Source organism: Phoxinus phoxinus (assembly GCF_949152265.1).
Source record: "Phoxinus phoxinus genome assembly, chromosome: 23".
NCBI lineage: Eukaryota > Metazoa > Chordata > Actinopteri > Cypriniformes > Leuciscidae > Phoxinus > Phoxinus phoxinus.
In genome coordinates this window covers 7,045,964-7,071,104 of record NC_136898.1, presented here as the reverse complement: position 1 = coordinate 7,071,104, position 25,141 = coordinate 7,045,964, and the positions used below count along the sequence as shown (strand labels likewise).

Genomic DNA, 25,141 nt, shown 5'->3' with positions numbered 1-25,141 from the left:
CCCAGTATTTATTTTTTGAGCGTGGGTGTAATTGAAAGGATATTGAAAGGATATTAGTGATGTAACGGATACAAATACAGATTGAACTATCATCTGAAAAATATTGTGATATTATATTGCTACAATGTTTTAGTTTGTTTTTGTACAATGTTTAAAATTCCATTTTTTCTTTCAGTTCAACATATAATGGTCTAATTAACATGCTAACATTACAAAACCTATTTTTTTATATTTTGAATGTGAAGCAAAACTCAAATAATTGACAAAACACCAATAATAAACAATTCTGTACTTTATTTAACGATCACCTTATTCACTGTCATCTTGCTGTAAACAGGACAAAGCAAAGAAAAAAGGAAGAAAGAATTGTGTTAGTGACTTTATTTTTGTCTTCAATTGCATTCAAAAAACCTCCTTATTTATAAGTCGCTTTGGATAAAAGCGTCTGCTAAATGAATAAATGTAAAATGTAATGTAAATGCATAAGGTAAAATAATTACTTTCTGGTAGGCAAATGTTGCTTCTTTTCTCATTCTTTTTGCAATCACCCGGTCAAATTCTTCAAATTCCCTAAAATAAAAGATGAATGCCATTGTCAAAAATATTGTGTAATAATAATATTTTTTTTTGCAAATTACAAGCATACCCAGGGTGATAAGTAGGGCCACGAAGGAACACCTCCTTTTTATATACTTACGTTTTATAAGAACTAATTTAAGTAGTCTACATAAATTATATAAAGTAAAATAATTACTCCGGCAAATTAATTCAATAGTTTTAGGAGAAAAGTTCCGATAATTAAAAAAAGGTAAATCTGATTAAATAATTAATGATGACATTCTTTGATATTAACACATATAATGTATTTAATTGGTCTACTTTAATGTCAACTAATTTTAATCAAATTTTTTACAATGGCTTGTCTACAAAAAGTCCATGGTTAAAGGCTAACGTTAGCTATCAAAATATTTTCGGGGGAAAAAGGAGAAAAAACATACATTAACGGCTCAAATTTTGTTACAAACTACCATTACAAATATTAAATAGACTGTTCATATGTTGATGTATTGATGAGCTATAAAGTAGTTTGATTAAAAAATAAATCATTGAATAAAATTGACGATACTCACGGTTCTTCACGTGTTTATCCATGTGTTTATCCGATCTAATTTGATAGGTGGCGCTGTCTCGAAAAACGAGGGGTCTGAGAATGCGGGACTCTGGGTGCGGGACTGTAGATGCAGCAGGCTCCGAGTCTGCAGCTTCATACTACTCCCTGTTGGCACAGGAAGTGACATCAACAGTTGTTCTGTTCCCATACGAAAACAGAGAAACTGTCTAATAAGATAAATGGATAAGCAGTTGCCCAGCACCATATGTGTTTTTAACCCCAACCCCCACACAAACTTTCTTTGACTGTGATGACCTAGAAATGTTTGTCATATTGGTTTTTGTTTAGCTATATTCAAACATAGGCGTACTCAGCTAAGGCAAGGGAGTGTCTGAGCTTTGTTTTTGGTGCCACTTCCTGCTTTTTACAATGTGGGTTTGTAAAGCTAATGTTGTTGGCTAGATTCCCTTATAACCATTTGTCAGATATGAAAAACAAACCTAACTGAGTGACTTATGTAATAACTAAAAAGTAAATGAGGGAACTTGTCTGTCCTGATTTTACTCAAGGCATTTGACAGATGCAAGAGAAGACAATTTGAATGTTTAAAATGGTTGTTACAACTTATCAAAAAGACAAACAAACAACAGCACACACACAAAAAAAACACCTATGTAATTCAAAGTGGCTTATGACGACAAGTATGCGATGTAATCTCTTCTTAATATTCAAATTCTGAATCGAAATTATTCCATAGGTTACTTAACCTGCCGTTAAATCAGAATAACAAAAGCTTAATCTTTGTGTGAAACATTTTTACCGGTGTATTTCTGGAGAACAGGGGCAATGCGACCTTTTGTTTGCTGCTTTGGATGGATTTATTAACTCTGTCTGAGCTTTACGTCACACACTATTTACGCAACGTCCGCACAGTTTCGTTAGTGTGATGTAAATAAAAACCAAACCCGGATTAACCCTAACATAGCTGCACATAACTAAATAAATCTGCACAATATATCAATAGAACACATTTCTGGATTATATTTCTTTAACTTAAGCTTTCACGTTTCCATTGGTGATTGTAGAAACTAAAGTGCTGAAGTGAAACCTTGAGAGGATTTTCGAACGAGAGGTGAAATCCACAGCTTGCTTGATCTCCTCTGATTTACAGGCTGGGAAACTTTAGTTAATTCGTAATGTTTGCATAATACTTTATAAGAGCCGGCCAGGCTGTTTCATAATGCGTGTTCTCAGGGGCTGATGCTGTAATGTTTAGTAGTGTTGTTGTGTGTGATGATGACCAGTGATGCGCTGCGCGAGACTCTTGCTGCAGCGCTCGCACGCGCTCTACAGACGCACTGTCAACACTTGGTCTGCTGTTGGGGCAGCGTTTAACGTTCAGCACCAACGACTGGAACATTTACAGAAAAATGTGGTGAGACTTTTATAATAAATAATTTAAGAAGACGTTTATAGATTATAATATATAATTGTTCTGCTTTAACAGTAAAATAATGTAGGTGTACATATCTGTCTGTCTTTATAAGGTATTCTTTTTTTATTACTTTTTTACTTTTATAATTATTATAATTTTTTTATTGGTTACATTGTATAATGATTATAACATCTTAATTTGTGAATCACGTTTCACTCTCACCTTTTTATATTATACATTACACATTGTTTCAAAGCAAGTTAACAGTAATAAACAGGAAAATACTGATCTATGATGCAAACTTAATCTATGATGCAAACTTAATCTATGATGGGGCAGTTCTCTTCTGGACAAATGAACGAATATGGTGTGATTTATGAGTCCATTCTGCATCACAAATCAGATTGTGGATTGATATCGTTTAAATATTTTCATCCAGCTTCTTTTGCTTGAAGATCGGGTATTAGCATGACAAATGACTGCAATTGCAGTGCAAAATGAAAGTAAGCCTCTTTCCTCTCTGTTCTCAGGGTCTTTTTGGAGTATCAGAGCTCAGCAGTCCTGCCGGTTTCCAGATGGCTTTGTGTCAGGCTCTCAGGGAAGCAGAGGTTCTGGTCCACAGGGCTTGCACACATCCTCCGTGTTCCGTCACTGTGGACACTTTTGACCAGCTGTCTGACAGCTTATGCAAAGTGGCAGACCTGGTAAACTTTATTGTGTTGCTGTAATGTACACTGTGATTCTTGTGAGGGGTCTGTTCAATTTCAGAGTTTTGTGTTTGTTGCAGGCAGATTTCATCAAAGTGGCGCATCCGGATGCTGCGTTCCGGGAGGCAGCGGAAAGGACGTGCGTTGATATCGGAACTGTTGTGGAAAAGTGGGTATCTGTCATCTGGTTATTCTGGTTTTAATGTCAAACGATATTTGTGTTTTATTTTTATTTGTGTGTGTACGTTACAGACTCAATACAAATGTTGATTTGTGTCAGAGCCTAAAGAATTTGCTGGGAAGCGAGGCTGTTTTGGCCACACTGGACCCAGTCACAAGGCAGGTTTTATTACATTTTAAAATGTCATTTATTCCTGTGACGTCAAAGCTGAATTTTCAGCATCATTACTCCAGTCTTCAGTGTCACATGATCCTTCAGAAATCATTCTAATATGCTGATTTGGTGCTGAAGAAACATTATTATTATCAGTGTTGAAAACAGTTGTGCTGCTTAATATTTTTGTGGACAACTTGATAGATTTTTTTCAGGATTCTTTGATAAATAGAAAGTTCAAAAGAACAGCATTTATTTGAAATAGAAACTTTTTGAAACTATATAATTGTCTTTACTGTCACTTCTGATCAATTGTAATGCATCCTTGCTGAATAAAAGTATTAATTTATCTAAAAAAATCAACTTTTAAACAGTAATGTATACGTTTCTGTTGCTGGTTTAGGAGAGTGGCAGAGCTCTTCGTGTTAGATTTTGAGATCAGTGGAATACATCTGGATGAATCAAAGGTGACAACAACCCTTTAAGTCCAAAATACAAGCCTGTTCTAATGTGACCATACTGATTATTATATCTTTCTTTATGAATCATCTCAGAGGAGCAAGGCTGTCGCTCTGAATGTGAAGCTGCTGGATCTTAACCACGAGTTTTTGAGCGGCTCTCAGCTTCCAAACGCCGTAGAGAAGCAAGTTCTTCCAGAGCACATCCGCCACTGCTTCTCTATAGACGGGGACCGCGTTCAAATCGGCGGGTTGCATGCTGACTCTCCTAATGAGTTGGTGTGTATGATCAGATGATTCTGTTTACTTGGGTACCATCTGTTTGTTTGTTGCTTGAGCTCATTAAAAGTGCACAAAAATCCGTCATGTCCCTGTGATGGGACATGCTATTGGCGGTTTATGCTAGCTGAATAGCAAGGTATGCTTTCAATTGCATGTTCAAGCGTCTTTTTTTCTTCCCTCTGGTAGGTGCGGGAAGCTGCGTATAAAATCTTTTTGTACCCCAACACTAGTCTTTTGCTTTGTCTGGATGAGCTTTTGGCTTGTAGACATGAGCTGGCGACATTAGTGGGCTATGAGTCGTTTGCACACAGGGCTTTGAAAGGAACAATGGCTAAAAACCCAGGTAATCAGATTATCAACTGCTGGCTATAGTCCTGGCTACGTTTTTGCGTAAAAGCTGCAAATGGAAGGAGCAATGAAAACAAATCTGTGAACGAATTTGTTTGTTTTACAGAGACTGTGATGAAGTTTTTGAAACTGCTAACGGAAAAACTCTCTGACAGGTACGTTTCACACTATTTGCTATTTTTGAATCAGAGTCATTGATGTTTTGTAAAGCTTACTCTACGTTTGTTTGTCATAACACAGAACATCAAAGGACTTCACGATGATGAAAGAAATGAAGAAGAAAACGCACTCAACAAATCCTGTAAATGTTTATTTTGTGCACCGGATTTGTTTTGTGAACGTTGTTTTCCCCTTTTATTTCCGTTTGAATCACAAATGCACAGTCTTCCTAAATATTGTTTTTCACATGTCAGGAAGTGATGCCGTGGGATCATGCGTACCTCAGCGGTGCCATACGAACAGAAAAGTAAGGCGTTTTCATGCATACATCCCTCTGACTAAACAATCTACTTCATGTTTATCCTCATATGCGCTCATGTACCTGTAGGTTTAACATTGATCCCAGCGTCTACAGTCCGTACTTCTCTCTCGGTGCTTGCATGGAGGGACTCAACCATCTCTTCACGCAGCTTCTGGGCGTTTCGTTCCAAACGGTGCAGCCGAAGATGGGTGAACTGTGGAGCGAAGATGTTCGAAAGCTGGTGAGCTACTCTCCTCCATCTTCGTATACTCCGTTTTAAAGATCAACCTTCCGTCAATCACTTACAGACGTATTTTTGCAGATGGGCAGCTGTATTTACTGTTTCTTGTGCTGCAAACAGGCCTTGGTTCATGAAACAGAGGGACTGCTGGGATACATCTACTGTGATTTCTTCCGTAGACCTGATAAACCTCACCAGGTACAGCTGTCTGCCTTTGACATTCTGTACAATGCTGATATAAGGGCCCTATCTTGCACCCAGCGCAATTCACCTTTGGCTAAGCCCCGCCCCCCTTAGTTACTGTTGCTACCTCCGACAACTTCATCTGGGCTCTGGTTTGGTATCAACATGGCTTATGCTGTGACAGCTCTTCCTGCTGAAATTTTATCAAACTTTTATAAAGCAGCAAAATAAAGTGTCCGATAGAAGTAGGCAAAAGTGTCTGCAGTGTGCGTTTGAAGGCTTTATTCAAGACAAACGGTGAAACGCAAGCAACAACAAGGCATCCAAATAGAGGCAAAAGCATAACGGTCACAGTCAAACAATGAACCACAGCATATCCTAATCGAGACGGAGGCTGGGACTAACAATATCAGGAGAAACACTGTCATGCAAAGCTGGGTAGGTCTCTATTCACTTCTATAATCGTTATTATTTACAAAGCAAACGGACTACGCGAGTATAAAGTTGTATTTATTAGCAGCGTGTGCTAGCGTATCAACAATTAGGGCAGAGAACTGAAATCATGACCTAAACCAGCATAAAACTGTCTAACTAGTATAACTTCACAGTAAGGTTAAAAGCTAAATGTATCTTAGAGCACAAAAGTGCTTGTTGATCCTTGAGGGGTTTCGCTGACTGAGAGGACGTCCACACAGTTTAATCCAAAGACGACACTTGTCAGTATTTAACTTCGGTTTTGGGAAGGGGGAAAAACGGACACCCCCCTCCAACCTCTCTGGGAAACGCGTATCTGTGTTACAAATGCCCCAGGCACAACGTTTAACCATATTTTTTATAAAACGACGACGTAATAGCCTGCCGAGACCAAAAATATGAGCCGCCTGCGTTGAAGTCAATGGAGCGCCGTGAAAAAGTGTCGGACCCTCTGTGGGAGCTCGTTCTTGGCTGCGCTGTGATTGGTCAATCTACATTCTAGGGCGTGGCTTAGCCAAAGGCGAATTGACTTTGTACACCGACGCATGTATCTTTCCTATTTTGCACCCGACGCACAGCGGACTTTTCCCAAACGTTCCCTGGTGCTATTTTGCTGTTTCAGAAAACAATGCCGCCACAGACCAGGAAAAACCTAGTCTAAAGTCAGTGGTGCGTTACTCAGATGCTATTTTAGGGCGCATCCTTGGCCGTAATGTAGCGTGTGCACAACGCGCATACACTTTGCTTCTCTCATCTACACAGGCGCAGCAGTTCCCATTTTTGCAAACCATGCATAATTACAAGGAAAAATATTACCACACGAGGGAAATCATTGTGGTGTCCATGAAGATGTGAAAAAATAGGCATAAATCTCTTACACATTTACCCAAATTATTCAGGCTAATTGTAGTAATGACGGATCAAACCTGTTTGATCAAGTGGCAAGAAAAATCGGTATATTAGGGCATTTGACAAAATGGGTTGTCTGTCAAGAACCAGGAAACAAAATTCTGAAGACTGCGAAATCACTTTTACCATCATGTAAGTTGCGTGCGCCTGTCAAATCCGCCGTTATAATAGCAATCCGCCATGGAACAAGCGCGCATGCTCTTAAAGGGAATGTGAGATGACGCTCTGATTGGTTTATTTCACGTTACGCCCAAACCACACTTATGAATAATGTAGCTACTTCAGACCAACCCATTTTAGATTTGCGTCGTGTTTGCGGAATCTGCCCACAAAGTTACTTGCGTTTCGCGTTTAATACTTGCGTTTCAGATCGTCAAAATAGGGCCCTAAGGGTATGTTGAATACTATGGAACCTATGGAAATGTTTTTCCTTGCGTTTTTCGCCTACAGACGACAGCGTCTTATTCATGCCAGGCCAATAGCTGGCAATGTCACTTCGTGAAGAAACGCTTAATGTTGAAGACTGAACACTTAATGCGCACAACGTCACCGTTTTCACACTGTTTTTGTACTTTACACGGAGACAATAGCAGTATTGTTTTCAAAAACATGCACTTTGAAACTGTTTTCAAAAGTTTGCATTTTAAGGCCCCCAAAATGCTGTTGTCATGAGCAGCCAAAACCCATAGAAAGTTTTCAGTTTTTAGTTGAAAACGTTGTCGTGTAAACAGACTCTCAATTGACAAAATGTATTGGGACAATACCTCTTAATTATTCAATTCAGGTGTTTCAATCAGACCCAATGCCTAAGTGTATAAAATGAAGCCCCTAGCCATGCAATCTATAGTTACAAACATTTGTGGAAAAAATGGGTTGTTCTGAAGAGCTCAGTGAATTCAGTGGTACTGTGATAGGATGCCACCTTTCCTATAAGTCAGTTTGTGAAATTTCATCCCAGGTAGATATTCCACGGTCACCTGTGGTATTATCAGAAAGTGTAACAGCATTTAAAACAGCAGCAAAAAAAGATCACGTAAAGTCGGGATCACTGAGAGCGAGGGTCATGTGGTGCGTAAAAACAGAGTGGCTCACAGTAACTCTGAAAAATAGTTACCTTTCTTATACCCTGAGCAAAGCATTGTTAAACATGAGTGGAATACCAACACCAAACCCAACCGAAACCAAAAGATAAAGCGAATGGGTGGTTTTCAAAAGGGGGAGAAGTACATTAACATATTCTCCTCAATGCATGTTTAAGCAATAGTACCTATATTGTAGATTATGATACTTCAGTGTCTTTATTAAGTTCACCACCATTCAGTTCAGTTTATAATCAGATGAGACCAAACATGACACAGTTACATGTTAGAACACACTAGCAGATAAATAGCATGTAGTGGAAAGCACGTGTCCTGTGAAGCAAATGGTTCAGACGTGTCATTGAGGTGTAAACGACAGAACCATCCTGTTCCTGTAGTGTCCTAACAATCCTCAATCAGCATATTCATGAATCCCTCGCACTAGACAGGCATTATCATAATGTGACGATGAAGGCCATTGTGCCACGTTTAATTCACATGTATACTTTTTAAAGGATTTCTTAAGTACTAGGGCAGTAAAGAGTTCTACCTATATTGACTCAGTCCTACAGGCTATATATATTGGCCTCCTCTCGTGCTGATTGGATAGATCATTTGAATGTGTTCAAGAACTTTGAACTTAAACCATATGTTGAAAAAAATTTGTTGTAGTTTTTTACAAAAAAATTACTAAGCAGCACAACTGTTTTCAACATTTATAATAATAAAATGTTTCTTGAGCAGCAAATCAGCATATTAGAATGATTTCTGAAGGATCATGTGACACTGAAAACTGGAGTAATGATTCTGAAAATTAAGCTTTGCATTAAAATATTTGAAATTGTAATATTTTTAAAAAATCAAAACAAAAAATGCAGCCTTGATGAGCATAAGAGACTTTTAAAACATGTAACTAGCCCCAAACGTTTGAATGGTTGTGTATACAGTATATATTTTTTATTTCATTTATGAACATACTGTTCCCCCTGTGTGGCAGGACTGTCACTTCACCATCCGCGGTGGTCGGCTGAGGGAAGATGGCGTTTACCAGCTGCCAGTTGTGGTGCTGATGCTGAGTCTACCTCCACCAAGCGGAAAAACCCCATCTCTGCTCACCCCCTCCATGGTGGAAAACCTGTTTCACGAGATGGGACATGCCATGCACTCCATGTTAGGCAGGACACGCTATCAGCATGTCACAGGTCAGAGATAACTTCATAATTAAAGGGATATTCAGGGTTATTGGGTGATGATTACTACAGCTACTAATTTAGCCTGTATAAAATGAATGGAAAGTGTTTACAACCAATTGAAGTTACATGGTCAGGTTGACCTGTGTTTGTATTTATGTATCAATAAAGGAACCAGGTGCTCCACAGACTTTGCTGAAGTCCCTTCTGTTCTGATGGAGTATTTCGCCTCCGATTATCGTGTTGTGAGCCAGTTTGCACGTCATTATCAGACTGGAGAGGTGGGTTTGTGGACGTACCTGCTTGAGAGATCATCATCTCTGTATCTGAACCCCGTTAGAAGAACTGCATGTTGATTTAACATGTCTTTTGTTTCCTCCAGCCCCTTCCAGAGAGCCTCGTGTCCCGTTTATGTGAGTCTAAGAGGGTTTGTAGTGCTGCTGACACTCAGCTACAGGTACTGAAGACAGATATCACCGCTCTGTTATAGAGAACTATTGTGCTGCTAGCAAGAATGTCACAGCTTTATTGAATCAGGAGTAATTGTGAATGTCAACTATAGTTGAAAATTCTAGTTACCTTAACCCTGTAAAGCCTGACATAATAGTCAGATTTTTTTATTTTTTTTAATCGAAACATTTATTGAATCTTTAGAGGAAAAAAAATAAGTTTGTATATTATTCTTTTTTGGTGTCATATTTGGTACATCAGGCTTTTATTGCTTATATTTATTATATAGAAGCAGCATACCGTTTAAAGGGTTAAACCTCTACTAGTCATAGTCATTTATGTTTATAGTGTAATTCTTCTCTTTACAGATTTTCTATGCAGCTTTGGATCAGGTTTATCATGGAAAACCGCTATGCAGATCGACCACTGACATCCTCAGAGAAATGCAGGAGAAATTTTACGGGTTACCATATGTTTATGATACAGTGAGTTGCAGGGTCTCTTTTAAGTTTTTTTTTTTTTAATGTGTTAAAGTAAAAAAAATCCTAATCCGACATGTTCTCTGATGTAGGCTTGGCAGCTGAGATTTAGTCACCTGGTTGGCTATGGTGCTAAATATTACTCCTACCTCATGTCCAGGGCGGTTGCCTCTATGGTGTGGAGGCAGTGTTTTCTACAGGACCCCTTCAGTAGGTCAGTGTAATGCCATTCATCATATGCATATTTTATATTATTTTATGGTGGATGCTGAGTGCACAAATGTACATCAAACTGGTACCCAAGGTGACTAAAAATACTATTCCTTATTTTTTGTTCTTTTGACATTTTATAGTCACTAGGGTTCACTATTAAAACATACAAAATAAACCGTCTCATTTGCAGAGTGATGGGAGAGCGTTATCGCAGAGAGATGCTCGCTCATGGAGGTAGCAAAGAGCCTATGCTGATGGTCCAAGGTAATTACAACACTTGGAAAAAAAACTTTTTTTTGTAAGACTTCAACTTTTAATATTCCAAGTAAATATTCACTCATTTTGTATCCTCAGGAATGCTACAGAAGGCCCCTACCATTGAAGACTTTGTTGATGCACTAGTGCTGGACCTTGATGCTACTAAACCCCTAGTTTAGTAGACGGTCACAAATGTCCTCATTCACTGGATATCACCTCACTTTTTCCCAATGTGTTGCCTTTTAAGCCTTATTAAAATGTGAAAAGACGACATGAAAATCAGGCATCACTTCTATCTATTGTGCATCAGTTGCATTTCACATTAAATATTTTTTGTATTGATAGTAGGTGCTGATTCAAAGGGATAGTTAACCCAAAAATGAAAATCCTGTCATCATTTACTCATTTCATCCCAAAGGACTGTCGTTCATCTTTGGAAAACAAATGAAATTTGAGTGCTTTATATCCCTCCATTGACAGCTACACAACTACCACTTTGACACTTCAAAAAACTTTTTTGCAGCGTGCATGTTACTCAATGAGTGCATTCACATCGGGAGCAGGAGCATCGCGTGAGCGTCAAGCAGGAGAGTTGCGTGAGCAGCAATGAAGCGGGGGTTTCGGCGCACAGTCTATTTTTGCTGCGCTGCTCAAATAAAGCGAAAGCACACATGGACAAAAATATGATTTCACACAAAAAGTGCCCAAAATTTGCATGTCTAGTGTGTTTTAACAATAACTGTAGGAGACCATGTCAGAAAATAAAATGAAGACTAAAATATTTATAGAAAATTTACCCATTTAAACTTGTTTATATTATTCAGTTTGAGTAAAATTATGTTTTATTAAAAAAATATATATAGAAAATAAATATTTGTGTGCTGTAAAGTGGTTAGAAAAAATGAAATCGGCTAAAATCTGTATAGGCAGGTCAAACTCAATGAAAAATCGGAAAATCTAAAAAAAAATTGTCATCGGTGCATCTTTACATAAAACTAATTCATATGAATAGTGGTTTAATCCAAATTTTCTGAAGAGACTCGATCGCTTTATATGAACAGATTTAATTAAGGCTTTAGAATAGAAAGCTTCCAGATTTCATTTGTGTTCCGAAGATGAACGAAAGTCTTGCGGGTTTGGAAACATGAGCGTATGGTTTGATCAAGATTGTATGGTTTTATCAACTCCATATCATCATATAACCCCAATACATTACATTTTCGTTGGAAAGTGTGTCTACTCTTAGGAACCTTTATAATCACACATTCTTAAATCTAGGAATAAGAGTAAAAATGTCATTCTTAGAATTTTGACACACTTGAGATTACAATTTTACTCAGACCAGGGACCGTAAAGAAGAAAAGCACAAACACAAGTTCCATTTTGTGGTTTATTTACCTATACAAAAGACCATAAACTCAAGCCAAGGTGGAATCTGAAAAAGAATTGAATAAACATTTAATGAAGGAATCCGGTAGGTAAAAACATTGAAAGAGATTTAATATGAAAAAACAACAATTTAGTTAAATAATCACCATGTTATGCCTCCTTCTCCGGAACTACCTCATCTGTGCCCTTGGTGTTTCTGGTGTAGATCACCTGAGCCCTGTGCTTGGACACCAGCTTGATAAGACCTGACAAAAACAAACACCAAAAGTCACTCTATGAATTCATAACACACATCATCTCTTTTTGTGCCAAGTTAAATGTGCAATTACGAACGCAATGTGCACTGTTCGCTTTATTTACACATTCGCATAATTTCCAACATTGCTGCAAATTTACAACAATTCACTAAAAATCAAAAGGTTGAGGTTTTGAACCAGTTAGAATTTAAGATATACATTAATATTGTAACTTGTGTGACAAAACTATAGTAAAGAAATATATTTTTTATTTCACAGTACAATTGTAACATCAATATATTGTAGTCTTTTACATCTAGTTAATTTTTACAATTATATTTACAAATACTAGTAATTAATGCGTCATTAAATTACTGAAATATTAACCTACAAGGGATTCGACTGACAAAACCGATCATTTCCGCCACACTATAAAAAAATACAAGAACTGACAAGTCATATTTATGAAATGAAAAGATGTTATGGACAGTCATAGATATGACATTAAAAAGTCAAAATTCTGACTTTAATAATAACAGTCACAATTTTGACTTTTTAATATAATTGCGGCTTAGTTTGTCACTTTTGACTTGACATTAATTAAAATTATGACCCGTTCTTTATCAACATTTATTCTCATAACTATAACTTAGTATATCAATTTCAGAGTGTCATAATTAAGATTTACTAAAGTATTTTTTTCTTATGCTGTGGAAATGGGATTCCATAGGTGTGTGATGTACATTAACCACATGAATCAATCATATTAATCGTGCGAGCGTCAGATCTTCACCTTTGCCGAGCAGCTCCTGAAGGGCAGCCCTGGCCAGCGAGCCCCTGATCTTCAGTCTCTCAGAAACCACAGCGGGGGTGATCAGTTTGTAGTTGGGAACTTCTTTGTACAGTTTGTCATAAGTGGCCTTGTCGAAGAGGACCAGGTTGTTAAGCTTGTCCCTCACCTTTCCTTTGGACCACTTCTACTCAAGACCAAATATAAGGAAAAAATTTAAAATCCATGCACGCAAAATCACAGTTAATTACTCTTGACTGACAGGTATTTTAAGTGGGGGTGAATAGTGTTTAAGTATTTTTACCTTCTTCTTCGCTTTGCCTCCGGATTTGTTGACGGGATCCTTGTCCTTTTTGGACTTGCCCGCATCCTTCTTCTGCTTGCTATCCTTGGGCGGCTAGACAGTTACAGAAAATTAATTGAAAATACATGCATAAATAAATACGTATTACCGGTATATCAATTACATAGAGTTTTAATAAACCAATGTGGTAACGTTAATGCTATGCGCGTGTGCTCGGGCCTCGCGCACGATGCGGCAACATTTCATACAAAATAACCACAGACAAACGCTTAAATTGCCCGCTTATTCTGCATTATAGTATACATCATGCTTTAAAAAATACGACACGGTGGTTATATTGCGGCTATTTCACGTGAGAAGTGGGTAAAAAGTGATATATTCTAACATTATGGAGTCGCTCGAGCACTCACCATGCTGAGGCGTTGCGAGCTGCGGAAGAGAAAGGAAGTAGCGCACGCGCACGTCCGCTTTGTCCGCGTGCACTTCGACTGGTGCAGTGCGTGCTTTCTCTGCGCTCAGTGGCTCGCGCTCGTCACCTGCTGGACTGGAGCGAGTGGGGCACCACTAGAGACGTGACGTGAAGCATAATTTTAGAGGACTTGTTCGCTCGGCAAAACAAAACAATCATTATTTACTCAGCTGTTATATATATTTATTATATGCTATTTTCATTTACATAAACCTTAAATATATGTATACATTTTTGTAAAAAAAAAAACTATGTTGCAAAATCTGACAACATCAAACCTATTTCAGTCCATTTATTTTACATTCTACGCCCCACAGCAGTATCACTAGAAAGTTTCAGATAAATAAATATGTATATCCTTTTAAGCACATACTTTTTGTTGTAGGATGCAATGACTGAAAATTGCAAAGAAGTGCTGCTAGAATGCATTGTTTTAACACCATAGTCACTTAAAAATGCTCACAATAAAAATACGAAATGAAAAAAGTTATCAAGTCCAGTGTTTAAAATGATCATGTTGACGTAAGCAAAAATTGTACAATAAACATCCTACAATTTTACATCTTTATCCATCATAAAGGATCCTGGTGGTTGCATGAAATTAGGGGTTGAACAAAGACACTGAAACCTGGTTTTAGACCAAAATAATTTATTAGTATGGTGTAGGGCCTCCTTTTGCAACCAACACAGCATCAATTTGTCTTGGCAGCAACAGTCCGAGTGTTAAGACTCTTTGGAGCTTCTCCACACTGTAACTCCCACGGATCTGGGAAAGACAGTGAAGGTGGACTCTTCAGAGAACAATACATGTTTTACATTGTCCACCGCCCAAGATTTGCACTGTTGGCATCAATGAAACCAACATTTGGCATTGGCACGAGTGACCAAATGGTTGAATATATTGTTCTCTGAGTCCATAGCAGCCCGACTGTGGATATTGACTCCAGGCGAACAGTTGTGGTGGAAACAGAAGTGCATTTAATTCTGCAGTGAGTTGCGCAGCTGTTTTATGTTTTTTGGATACAATCCGGGTTAGTACCTGGACATCCCTTCCAGACAGCTTCCTTTTGTGTCGACAGTTACTCCTGTGACTCCTGATGTGGTTCGTCCTACATGGTGGTATGCCAATATTACACCATAGCTCTCGATACACCACATAGACTTGCTGTCCTGGTCACAGATGAGCCAGTGAGACGCACATCAACAATGTATCCTCTTTTGAACTCTGATATATCTTCCATTATGTTGTGTGGATTGCAATATTTTATCTACAGCTCTGCTATTTCTCTACTAATTCAACCATTACATTCTGCAAGTAAAATCAGTGAAGATTGGCCATCAGGCTGCGCAATGTGCGCATATATAGGCTTGAAACCTCCAACACTATATTGACCAGTGTTTCAGTTTCTTTGTCCAACCCCTGCATTTCAAAAATAAAATTCTTGCTTTAATACTGGAGGTTATGTACGAAGTACAAATGTTAAAGTGCAAAAGAACAATGTGTGTCTATTTAAAATGTGTGTACACTGGAGAGAGATGATCCTCAATTCTCCACACCTAAAGCTGTTACTCAACAATTGAACAACCATACATAGAAAGTAACAAGTCAAACAACATTCATGTGAAACAATTCATGTTGATACATACTAAGAAAGTAAACTTTTTATACTTCAATCTGTAAACATTTCTATTCTTACAGTAATACAAGTTCTGTTCTTCTGAAAGATGTACAGTAGAGCCACTTCATCTCTAAAGTGTGTGAATGTTGTGATATTGCTGCCGAATAAGCTCACGAAAAAACAACAACAATGTGATACTGAAGGTTATCTAAATGCAATTTAAAAATATACATTTTTAAAAGTGCAACAGTAACACTGGCATTAAAACCCTAAAAACAGTTCCTTAAAGGGTTACTTCACCCACAAATTAAAATTGTGTCATCAATTACTCACCCTTATGTCATTTCAAACCTATGAGACTTTATTTCATCTTCGGAAAAATATATTTTTAATAAAATCGAATAGATTTTCTGTCCCACCATCAAAAGGTTATGCTATGTGTGTATGTTCGCTGATGAATGTTTACATGTGAAAAAAACATATAAAGATATTGTGTCTCTTCAGAAGACATGGATAAACCCTCTCGAATCATATAGATTTATTTTACAATCTCTTCATTTGTGTTTCATTTATAATGACATGAGGGTGAGTAAATGATGACAGAATTTTCATTTTTGTGTGAACTAACTTTAAGTGTGAACTTTAAGACCAGCCCCCGGTTTCACAGACAACCCTTAAGTCTAGTCCCAGACTAAAATGCATGTTTAAGCAGTTGCAACTTGCACTGACGTATCTTAAAAATATGTCAGTGCCATTGTTTTGTCTCAAGATGCACACCAGTAATTTTTTTTCTAAGGCACATTTATAAAATATACTTAAAGGTGCTGTATGTAAGTTTTTGACAGTACTAAAGCATAAAAATATTATAATATGTTGAGATGCTGAGTTCACATACTCGTTTCTCTGAAAAACACTTCTACAGCCAGTTATTTTACTTTGAAATGTGTGTTCCGTGTCAGTATTTCTGTTTTTGTTTTGGTCTGTGTGATACCGCATGTTGCCAGTTTACCCAATATTATTCACCACCACAGGTTGCCAGATGGCAGAAAACACAGCATATTGCAGCCATGGAAGCCAACGCACAAACTGGGTCAGAGATCGCCCTAAAAAGTCTCCGCACCCATCTATAAATATCTATGAATGGGAGCATTTTAAAACGTGATATAAACTCATCATAAATCAAGTCACAAAAAAGTCTCCTCGCATTCCATTGTCAATTGCGCTCGTTCCTGTTGTGTGTCCTCAATCTGGCAACCCGCGTGAGCGTCAAGGCTGAGTAGGAGGGGACGGGGGAAGCAACTCTCTCCAATATTTTGAATTTGGACTGCAGTAACCATTTCAACCGATATCTGTCAATCTCACATACTGCACCTTTAAATGCCCTAATTGAACTAAAGCCTAACCCTGGCATAATCTAAGCCCTGTCTGTGAAACCAGGCCCAGATGTCCCAATCGAGTGCTGTCACATTTGCAGGGCTCTCTGATTGGATCATTTTAATAAGAGGATTAGTCCATCTTTTTAGGCACGTGGCCCATTTTTGTGCGCATGTTACGCACAAAGAAGAAACAAACTGTTGTTACAGCACAGGAGACTTCTGCTACCCAAAATGCTGTGTCCCAGCTGTAGCGTTTAGCAATGGTGCTGAATGGCAGGCCAGCAATGAATGCACCAACTGAAAGAAGAAGAAAATAAGGAAATATATGGTTATATAGAGCATTTTATCTTCATGCATTTTGTCATGAAACAATTTGCGCAGATTTACCATTTGCCATCAGAGCTACAATGGCATGCGATGTCCCACAGAAATTGGAGGGGGCGCTCTCACTCGCAATCACCCCAAACAAGGCAATTGGACCGTATGAGGAAAATCCAAATGCAGCACCAAGAATCAAAATCCAAAGCTAGAGAATAGAAAGAGATAAAAAAAAATTGCATTAGACAACATTAAAGTGAAAACTAAGACAATAAAGATGGCTAATTATCCCATTCTAGTGAATTATTGGAGCTCTATACCTCTTTCTCTGAGACACCAGTGAGGACTGAGACTGGATGGAGTGCCAAAACCCATAGCGGTGCTTCCTGAGAAATTTTAATCATTTTAAATAACCATTTAAATAACACAAGAAAGCACAAATTAGCTGTTTACATCCAAAAGTTCCACATTTAATTTGTGGGGAAAATTGAAATCTCTCTTTTCTCAAAATATCTGTCATAAAATCGGGGAAGCCACTTTAGCTCTTTTTTCCATCATAGTAAATTACTTGCGCCACAGAATGCGCAGACGAAACGCAATAAACATGTCATGTGATCTTGCCTGTGGAGGCGGATGCCTGGTGTGTGAGATTGCAATCATGTGAGACAGCTCTGGAAGGGAATTACACCAAATCATTTTGATGACGACTTTGGCTCAGGCATTTCAGAATGATCAAACCACCAATTGAGAAGCAGCGCAATGAAACTGGTCAGCTGGTTAGTCCAGTTATCCAATTACATCCACTGATGAGACAAAGCCAGTTTGAGCCTCAATGGATTTATTTGGCAAACGTGTTTCTATAGTGTTATGCGCATGTCTTCTAATCGGATGCAAGTTTTTTTATGCACATTTTACGCACATCTTGCCATTTTCATCCAGCTTTTTTTCTGAGATATTGCAAAATTTGTATAAAAATAGGTGGATGGAAACAGCTACTGAATCACATAGATTTTTCAATAACTGAATAATTTTTAGATTAAAAAAAAAAAAAAAAATAAATCACCTCTGGGGTCTCTGCTGTGATGGTAACCCGGAAAAGGTACATGGACACAGCCATGCCAGCCATCATCATCAGGAGTAGCCCATGGCGAGGATTACCATAGATACCCAACCCTTGCTGTAAAATAGGAAGTCACAGTTTAACAGATGAAATTATCTCCATTCATAACTTACAAATTAATAAAAAAAAATAGGAATGCAACAATATAGCAAAAAAGGGCGATAGGCCATTATTTTAAATCTATTATTATTACTTTAATTATTAATATATATATAAAAAAAAATCAATCTATTGCAACAAATATTATTATTATTAAGGCCATTATTTTAATTCACTTTAAACGTATTATTATTTTTTAAATTATTATTATTATTGTATCATTTTATTTCTAAATATTAATATAACGGCCAATATTATCAATCCATTACAACAAATATGATCATTATTATGTTTTTTCTTGAAGTAAGAGATTTATTGCAAATAGTAATAATTGAGATGTTGACTGCTTTAAAGCATTATAATGTACACAAATGAATAATGCTTTTGATAACATTAGGCCACATTTACATTATATGATTCAAGTGACCCAATTCCGACTTTTTCTTCCAATGTGGCACAGATTGGATATGATCCACGACCACGAACATGTAAACAGGAAAAAAACACATGGATTCCAATATTCCAATATTCTCAGGCCTCATTCATTGTGAAAATAAATCTGATATGAATCAGATACTTGGCATCAATAATTGGGCATCAAGACCTGCAGTGTAAATGCGGCCTTACAAACATGCCATGGAAAACACTGTCTGAACTGAAAAAAATAAGCCCTAAAATAACCTACTTCAAATACTGGCCGAATAAAGAAACGCTAATATAATCTGATATATTGTGCATCCCAAAAGAATGGATTATACTTTAAACAGAACCCACCCGAGCAACAGCCCTGTCTGACAGATAACCAGCTCCAATGCTGCCAAAAAACCCACCGACTTCCAGCGCGCTCATGTATGAGCTGCCTGAAGAAAACAAACACTTTAGTATCCTCACACAGACCATAAACAACACAGAAAGCTTTAGGATAAAATGCTATAAAGTACCACACTCACCCATCATGGCAGACTGGCCTTTTTCCTGCATGAGGAAGAGCTGACCCCAGTCAGTACAGGCGATCTTTACCCCAAACACGACCAGGTATCCCGCAGACAGCACCCAAAGGTACGGAGACAACAGGAACTCTTTTAGACTGCTTTCCTCACTAGGGCCTGGAGATTGACAGGAGCAGTAGCCAATAACAAACAAACATATTGTAAACAGCATAAACATAAAAACAATTAAGCATACTACTGTTCCATAAAAAACACAGTAAAAACAGTAATATGGTGAAATATTATTTTCATTTAAAATAGTTTTAATATTTTAATATTGCCCAAAACAAAATTTATTCCTGCAAAGCTGAATTAATCCAGTCTTGAGTGATACATGATCCTTCAGAAATCATTCTAATATGCTAATGCACTGCAGCGCTCAAAAAAACATTTCTTATTATTATCAATGTTGTAAATAGAATGATGAATAGAAAGACATTACTTTTGTAACATTACAAATGTCTTTACTGTCCCTTTTGATAAATTGAATGCGTCCTTGATAAATATAAGTATTCAAAAGTATTACTATTTGTTCCTCTCCGGCCATAGACTTATAAACACCAGTTTCTTACCTCCCTTCTTCCCTTTGCCCTTTTTAGCTCCAGGCTCAATGTTGGGCAGCCCCACATCACTGGGTTCATTCTTCACCGTCAGAAGGCAAACGACAGCGACGGCCATGCAAATCACACCAGACACGGACATGATGATTCTCCAGTTATAGTACTGAACCAGCACTGTAGTGATGATGGGTCCCAGACTACCTGCCAGGTTCATACTGCAGCACAGGATGGCCCACCATGTGCCAAACTGAGACGGTTCAAACCACTGAAAAAAGCCAGAACAAGGCCATTACATTATTTATTTATTTATTTTACTAATGGAAAACAATTAACACAATGTCAATACAGGTTAAGCTATTTTCTAGAAAAGGCTTCTAGTTTATTTAACATCTAAGTAGTACACAGCCCATAAAGAGACATGGTGGTGGAAAAAAATATAAGATGTGGGAAGGAAAGATATATTTCAAAACTTTTGCGTCCACTCGCAAAAATGTAGCATTCCATGAGAAACATTGTGTTCATAATTTTTTTCCAAATCTCTTTTTTTTTTTCATTACCACCATGTCCCTTTAGGGGCTCCATAGTATGGTCAACTTAGCTACATGTTGAGGTTAAAATTGCCAAGCAATGTTGGATAATGTATCTATTTATTATTTTTTATTGCCATGTCAGCAACAATGCTATCTTCATGGCAGGACCATGGCAAGTGAATAATAAAAACCATAAAATTAACAACTAGCTAAAGACATTTTTGATTAATACAAGATAAAAATTCAAAGATAAATTCACGTGGTACATTTTTAAATACACCAGTTGATAATTTATCCGAATGAAAGTACATTAAAAACAGTTGAGTCCAATAAGATAATTAGGTTTCTTTTATCTAAAAAGACTACCTAGATATGCTAATGATGATATCGTACTACGCTATAATATCATCATTAGCATATCTAGGTAAACAATATTTAGAATCTGAATAGCAATTAAATAAGATTAAGTTCTTTAAAATAAACCTAAATCCAAAGCAATGCCAGTTAATGACTATAATGCATTTGAACACCCACTGAAATGTATGTCATATTCAATGTTATTTATTTTACCGCAGGCCAACAAGTGCTTCCAGGTTGGTTTGGCAAAGTTAACTGCTGTTGGTTGCTTTAATTAGATTTAAGTGTATCGTAACTCTCGCAGCATGACTCCACAAGGATCAGCTGTTGCATCTAGAATATATCTATATCTAGTGGCATTTATCAGTGAGGTCTATTCCCGTCACACTGCCAACACTGGAAGACAGGTGCATACTGACAGATTTTAAAGGCAAAGTGTCAGTCTTACCTTCCGAAGCACCTTTCCACATGGTGGCCAGCCGAAACCCTGACCGAACCCGTTCACGAACCAAAGCACGGTAAACATCATGACGGTGGATGACCAGGAAAAGGCGATGTTTATGGTGCCTACAATGAAGAGCCCGATGGCGAAGAGCCAGCGAGCGCTGATCCGGTCAGAAAGCACTCCGCTGATAAACTTACTGATGGCGTAGGCCAGAGTCTGACTGCTGGTGATCAGCCCTGCATCACAGGGAACAGGAAAACACACAAGTGAAGGAACACACTCTGGGTGTTTTGTGGCTTTGGCATGGATTTCTTAGTAAGCCATGCAATACTGCATTGCTATATAACAGGGGTCTTCAATTTTTTTTCAAGGCAAGGAGTGAATAGAAAGACAGGGCAGGGACCCTCTGTGATACACACACACACACACACACACACACACACACACAGTTTGCGGTCTGTAAGATTTCTTAATGTGATTTTTTTTACTGTATTCAAAAATACAGTAAAAAAATAAAGTAATACTGTTAATATAATTACATATTTCTATTTTATATTATTTAAAAATGTAATTTATTCCTGTGATGGCAAAACTGAATTTTCAGCATCATTACTCCAGTCTTCAGTGTCACATGATCCTTCAGAAATCATTCTAATATTCTGATTTGCTGAAACATTACCATTATCAATGTTGAAAACAGTTAATGCTTAATATTTTTATGGAAACTGTGATGCATTTTGTGCAGGATTCTTTGATAAATATAAAGTTCAAAAGAAAAGCATTTATTAAAAACTGTAATATTTTGTATAATAAATGTCTTTACTGTCAGTTTAAACCCAACCTTGCAGAGAACGCATGAATTTCTTTATATATAAAACAAATAAACAACTTACTGATCCCAAACTTTAGAACGGTTACACACAACACACACACTTACCAAGATCTTCTTTATCCAGATCAATCTCCTCCATCACTGATGGCATTAGAAAGGAGAAAGTCTTTCGGTTGAAGTAATATAGCATGTAGCCCACAAACATTGAGATAAATATAACAGTGCGGTAATATCCATAATCTGCTGCTCCCATGATTGCGGTTGTGAGATTGTGAATTAATACAAGCAAAAAAAGGTAAGATTAAAGAAAACTCAGAAACAAAGCTGCAAGATTACAGCCAAAAAAAAGTTCTTATAGCGCTAGACAAAAGCCTTCAGTTCTGTTAACCAGTTTTCTCCTGATGAAACTTCACGAACTCTCTAAAACTGATCCAAAGGTATAAATAATTTAATCTGACTTCTAAGGGGTGATGAAGATTTTCAGCTCCTGTCCGGGTTCCTTAAAGTTGCATGGGCGACCGGCGGCCTCTCTTCAGCCGGCATTCACTGCTGTGCCTGGAAAACATCTCAGAGTCAGTTTACTTTAGTCTCTATGCAATAAGCGTGCTGTGAAGTGGACCAGCAACCAAATACATCTGAGCAAAAACAAAGACTCAGCACGTTAGACTTTTACAATCAGACAAATCAGAGGGAAGAGGACGCTTTCATAAAAATTCCACACTTTCTACTGACCTCATGCAGTCTAAATGCCAAAGGGTTTCTTGAGTGGCCATAGACTTGAACAGTAATTTGAAACATGATGCAGGGGTCAAGGGACCATCTCTTGCAAGAATGCCAAACTCCGGATAAAAATAACATGATAAGTGCTTTCTGCACATTGCATGGGGACACGTACCCTCTCAAATGAAGTAAGAATTCACTAAAACGATGACTGTTGAGTAAACAAATGCTGTGTGAATAAAGAAGGCGTTTTTGATCATCATGTGCTTTTTAAGCCGTATTTAAAAAGCCTTTGACAGCGCAAGCGCGCTTTGGTATCAGCACGCGCACCGCAAAACCGCGAGGTGACGTCAGTGCATCAAAACGGCAAATGCAGTAACAACACTGATTCTGACCTCAACAACAAGCGTCCTTACTACCACTGTGCAGAGTGCAGCAGACTAAACATATTTGTTATGTAATGCTAAGATAGGCTACATATAAATATTTCTCGACTTATATCTTGTTTGAACAGTTAATGTTGCTTGACAGTTTCATTAGAAAGAAGGAATAAATGTACCTCCGACAGCCCGAGCTCGCGGTCAGAATCCACGCCGTTGCAGGAGCTCCTTCTCTAATCTCTGTTCTGATTGGCTGTCAACCTGTCATTTATGTCGCGGTGGGCGGGCTTTAGTCTTCTTGCAGTCCTTAGTGGCACATTTATGTAATGTTTTGCTGCATTTGTGGAGTAGTTTTAAATCTCCTCTAAGATTTCAAATCAATATACCCGCAGTATTATTGTTAACTGCTGAATTGAACTGAAAAGCATTTGTTATGGTAATGATGAAGAAAATTATTGCTTATGATTATTATGATATTATTTATGGTTATTTCTATGATTAATCCGTTTAAGGGTGATTCTTTAACTATGGTACTTTTCTTGTCCCTGGATGAAATATTTCAATCTAAAAAACATTTCTTCTTTTTTGTTTTTGTCACACTTACTTCACCCAAAGGGGAACTTATAAAAAATGTATCATGGCTCAATCATTCTTTTTATTATATAATATGAGGCCTTTTATACATGGTTTTTACTGTTTTCCCTCTGTCCCTAAGCCAGACTTTGTACCTTCAACCTCGCTTAATTCTAAATTAAATATTTAAATAATGTAGATTGCAAGTACAAATTATAAAATAATGTATATTTCAAGTATTCAATTATCTAAATAGTCATTATTTTATTATTTTTATTTATTATTTATAAATAAAATCATTTGTATTTATCACTTCTTCTTCTTCTGATTGGATCTCACTGCATCAGGTAAGTAGCCTAATTATTTTTAATGACTTATGAATTTCCGATTTGTCTCGAAAGTTTACTAAGTTAAAGGATTAGTTCACCCCAAAATAAAAATTCACTCATTAATTAATTCATCCTCATGTCGTTCCAAATATGTAAGACGTTCGTTCATCTTCGGAAGATATTTGATGAATCGGAAAACTTTCTGTCACTCAATTGACAGATACATCTGACACTGATGCTTCAAAAAGTTCATAAAGAGATCGTAAAAAAACTATTCAATGGCCTATATGGATTGAGCGGGTTAGTCCAAATTTTCTAAAGAGACTTGATCACTATGATGATGAACAGATTTAATATTAGGCTGATGTGTTAGTTGGTGAATGTTTATGTGAATAAAAGCCTAAATTCAATCTGTTTATCATATAAATTGACCGAGTCTTTTCAGAAAATTTGGACTAAACTATTCAATTCATATGGATTAGTTTTACGATCTCTTTATTCACTTTTTGAAGTGTCAACGTGCTACAGCAGCTGTCAATGGAGGGACAGAAAGCTCTCAGATTTCATTAAAAACATCTTAATTTGTGTTCCGAAGATGAACGAAAGTCTTGGAACGACATGAGGGTGAGCAATGAATGATTTTTTATTTTGGGGTGAACTATCCCTTTAACATGACATGTCCAATGGTGCTGAAGCAAAAATGTAGCCAGCCATTGCACAACCACTAGATGGCGGAAATAGAAAGCATAAAGTATGCCCTTGCCTTTTTTGTCTTTATGGCCTGGTTTCACAGACAGGGCTTAGATTAAGCCAGGATTAGGCCTTTGTTTAATTAGGACATTTAAATATATTTTATAAACATGCCTTTTTTTATTGCATTATTATTATTTTTTTACATTGCTAGTGTGCATCTTGAGATAAAACAATGGCACTGATGTATGTTAAGATATGTCAGTTCAAATTATCAATTAAAACAGCTCAAGCATGCAATTAATCTGGGACTAGGTTTAAGACTGGTCTGTGAAACTGGGGGAATAATTAATATAAGACCAATTCATATTTATGGTGATATATGATGTTGTATTTATTATTTCA

General features: G+C 37.3%; 3 protein-coding genes across 7 annotated transcripts; 1 reads left to right on the top strand and 2 right to left on the bottom strand.

Moving 5' to 3' along the window:
• The first annotated feature begins 1,414 nt into the window (after window positions 1-1,414).
• mipepb (mitochondrial intermediate peptidase b) lies at window positions 1,415-11,406 on the top strand. Of its 4 annotated transcripts, none has more exons than XM_079599974.1 (20): window positions 1,415-1,542; window positions 2,416-2,546; window positions 3,077-3,250; window positions 3,334-3,422; window positions 3,506-3,592; window positions 3,991-4,054; window positions 4,142-4,324; window positions 4,514-4,670; window positions 4,782-4,830; window positions 4,916-4,976; window positions 5,089-5,141; window positions 5,223-5,376; window positions 5,497-5,574; window positions 9,019-9,223; window positions 9,383-9,492; window positions 9,594-9,668; window positions 10,030-10,146; window positions 10,233-10,354; window positions 10,544-10,617; window positions 10,708-10,960. In XM_079599974.1, exons 2-20 carry the CDS (start codon window positions 2,418-2,420, stop codon window positions 10,788-10,790), a joined length of 2,064 nt encoding a protein of 687 aa, XP_079456100.1. In that variant the 5' UTR covers window positions 1,415-1,542; window positions 2,416-2,417; the 3' UTR covers window positions 10,791-10,960. The 4 variants fall into 4 exon arrangements, 3 of the variants coding, with proteins under 3 accessions (XP_079456100.1, XP_079456099.1, XP_079456098.1); XM_079599973.1 differs by lacking the exon at window positions 1,415-1,542 and adding an exon at window positions 2,019-2,243; XR_013796168.1 differs by lacking the exon at window positions 1,415-1,542 and having other exon boundaries at window positions 2,019-2,546; window positions 9,594-9,624; window positions 10,708-10,886.
• Window positions 11,407-11,987: 581 nt separating this feature from the next.
• Window positions 11,988-13,909, bottom strand: rps25 (ribosomal protein S25). The gene is made up of 5 exons (XM_079599971.1): window positions 13,741-13,909; window positions 13,331-13,423; window positions 13,030-13,213; window positions 12,147-12,245; window positions 11,988-12,046 (listed from the first exon to the last, which is right to left on the bottom strand). The coding sequence occupies exons 1-4, from the start codon at window positions 13,741-13,743 to the stop codon at window positions 12,151-12,153; spliced, it is 375 nt and encodes a 124-aa protein (XP_079456097.1). The 5' UTR covers window positions 13,744-13,909; the 3' UTR covers window positions 11,988-12,046; window positions 12,147-12,150.
• Window positions 13,910-13,964: 55 nt separating this feature from the next.
• Window positions 13,965-23,406, bottom strand: slc37a4b (solute carrier family 37 member 4b). Of its 2 annotated transcripts, none has more exons than XM_079598872.1 (10): window positions 23,324-23,406; window positions 22,150-22,599; window positions 21,216-21,448; window positions 19,893-20,145; window positions 19,282-19,437; window positions 19,106-19,191; window positions 18,176-18,289; window positions 17,433-17,498; window positions 17,182-17,320; window positions 13,965-17,091 (listed from the first exon to the last, which is right to left on the bottom strand). In XM_079598872.1, exons 2-10 carry the CDS (start codon window positions 22,295-22,297, stop codon window positions 16,925-16,927), a joined length of 1,362 nt encoding a protein of 453 aa, XP_079454998.1. In that variant the 5' UTR covers window positions 22,298-22,599; window positions 23,324-23,406; the 3' UTR covers window positions 13,965-16,924. The 2 variants fall into 2 exon arrangements, with proteins under 2 accessions (XP_079454998.1, XP_079454999.1); XM_079598873.1 differs by having other exon boundaries at window positions 14,436-17,091; window positions 22,777-23,335.
• Window positions 23,407-25,141: the final 1,735 nt, after the last annotated feature.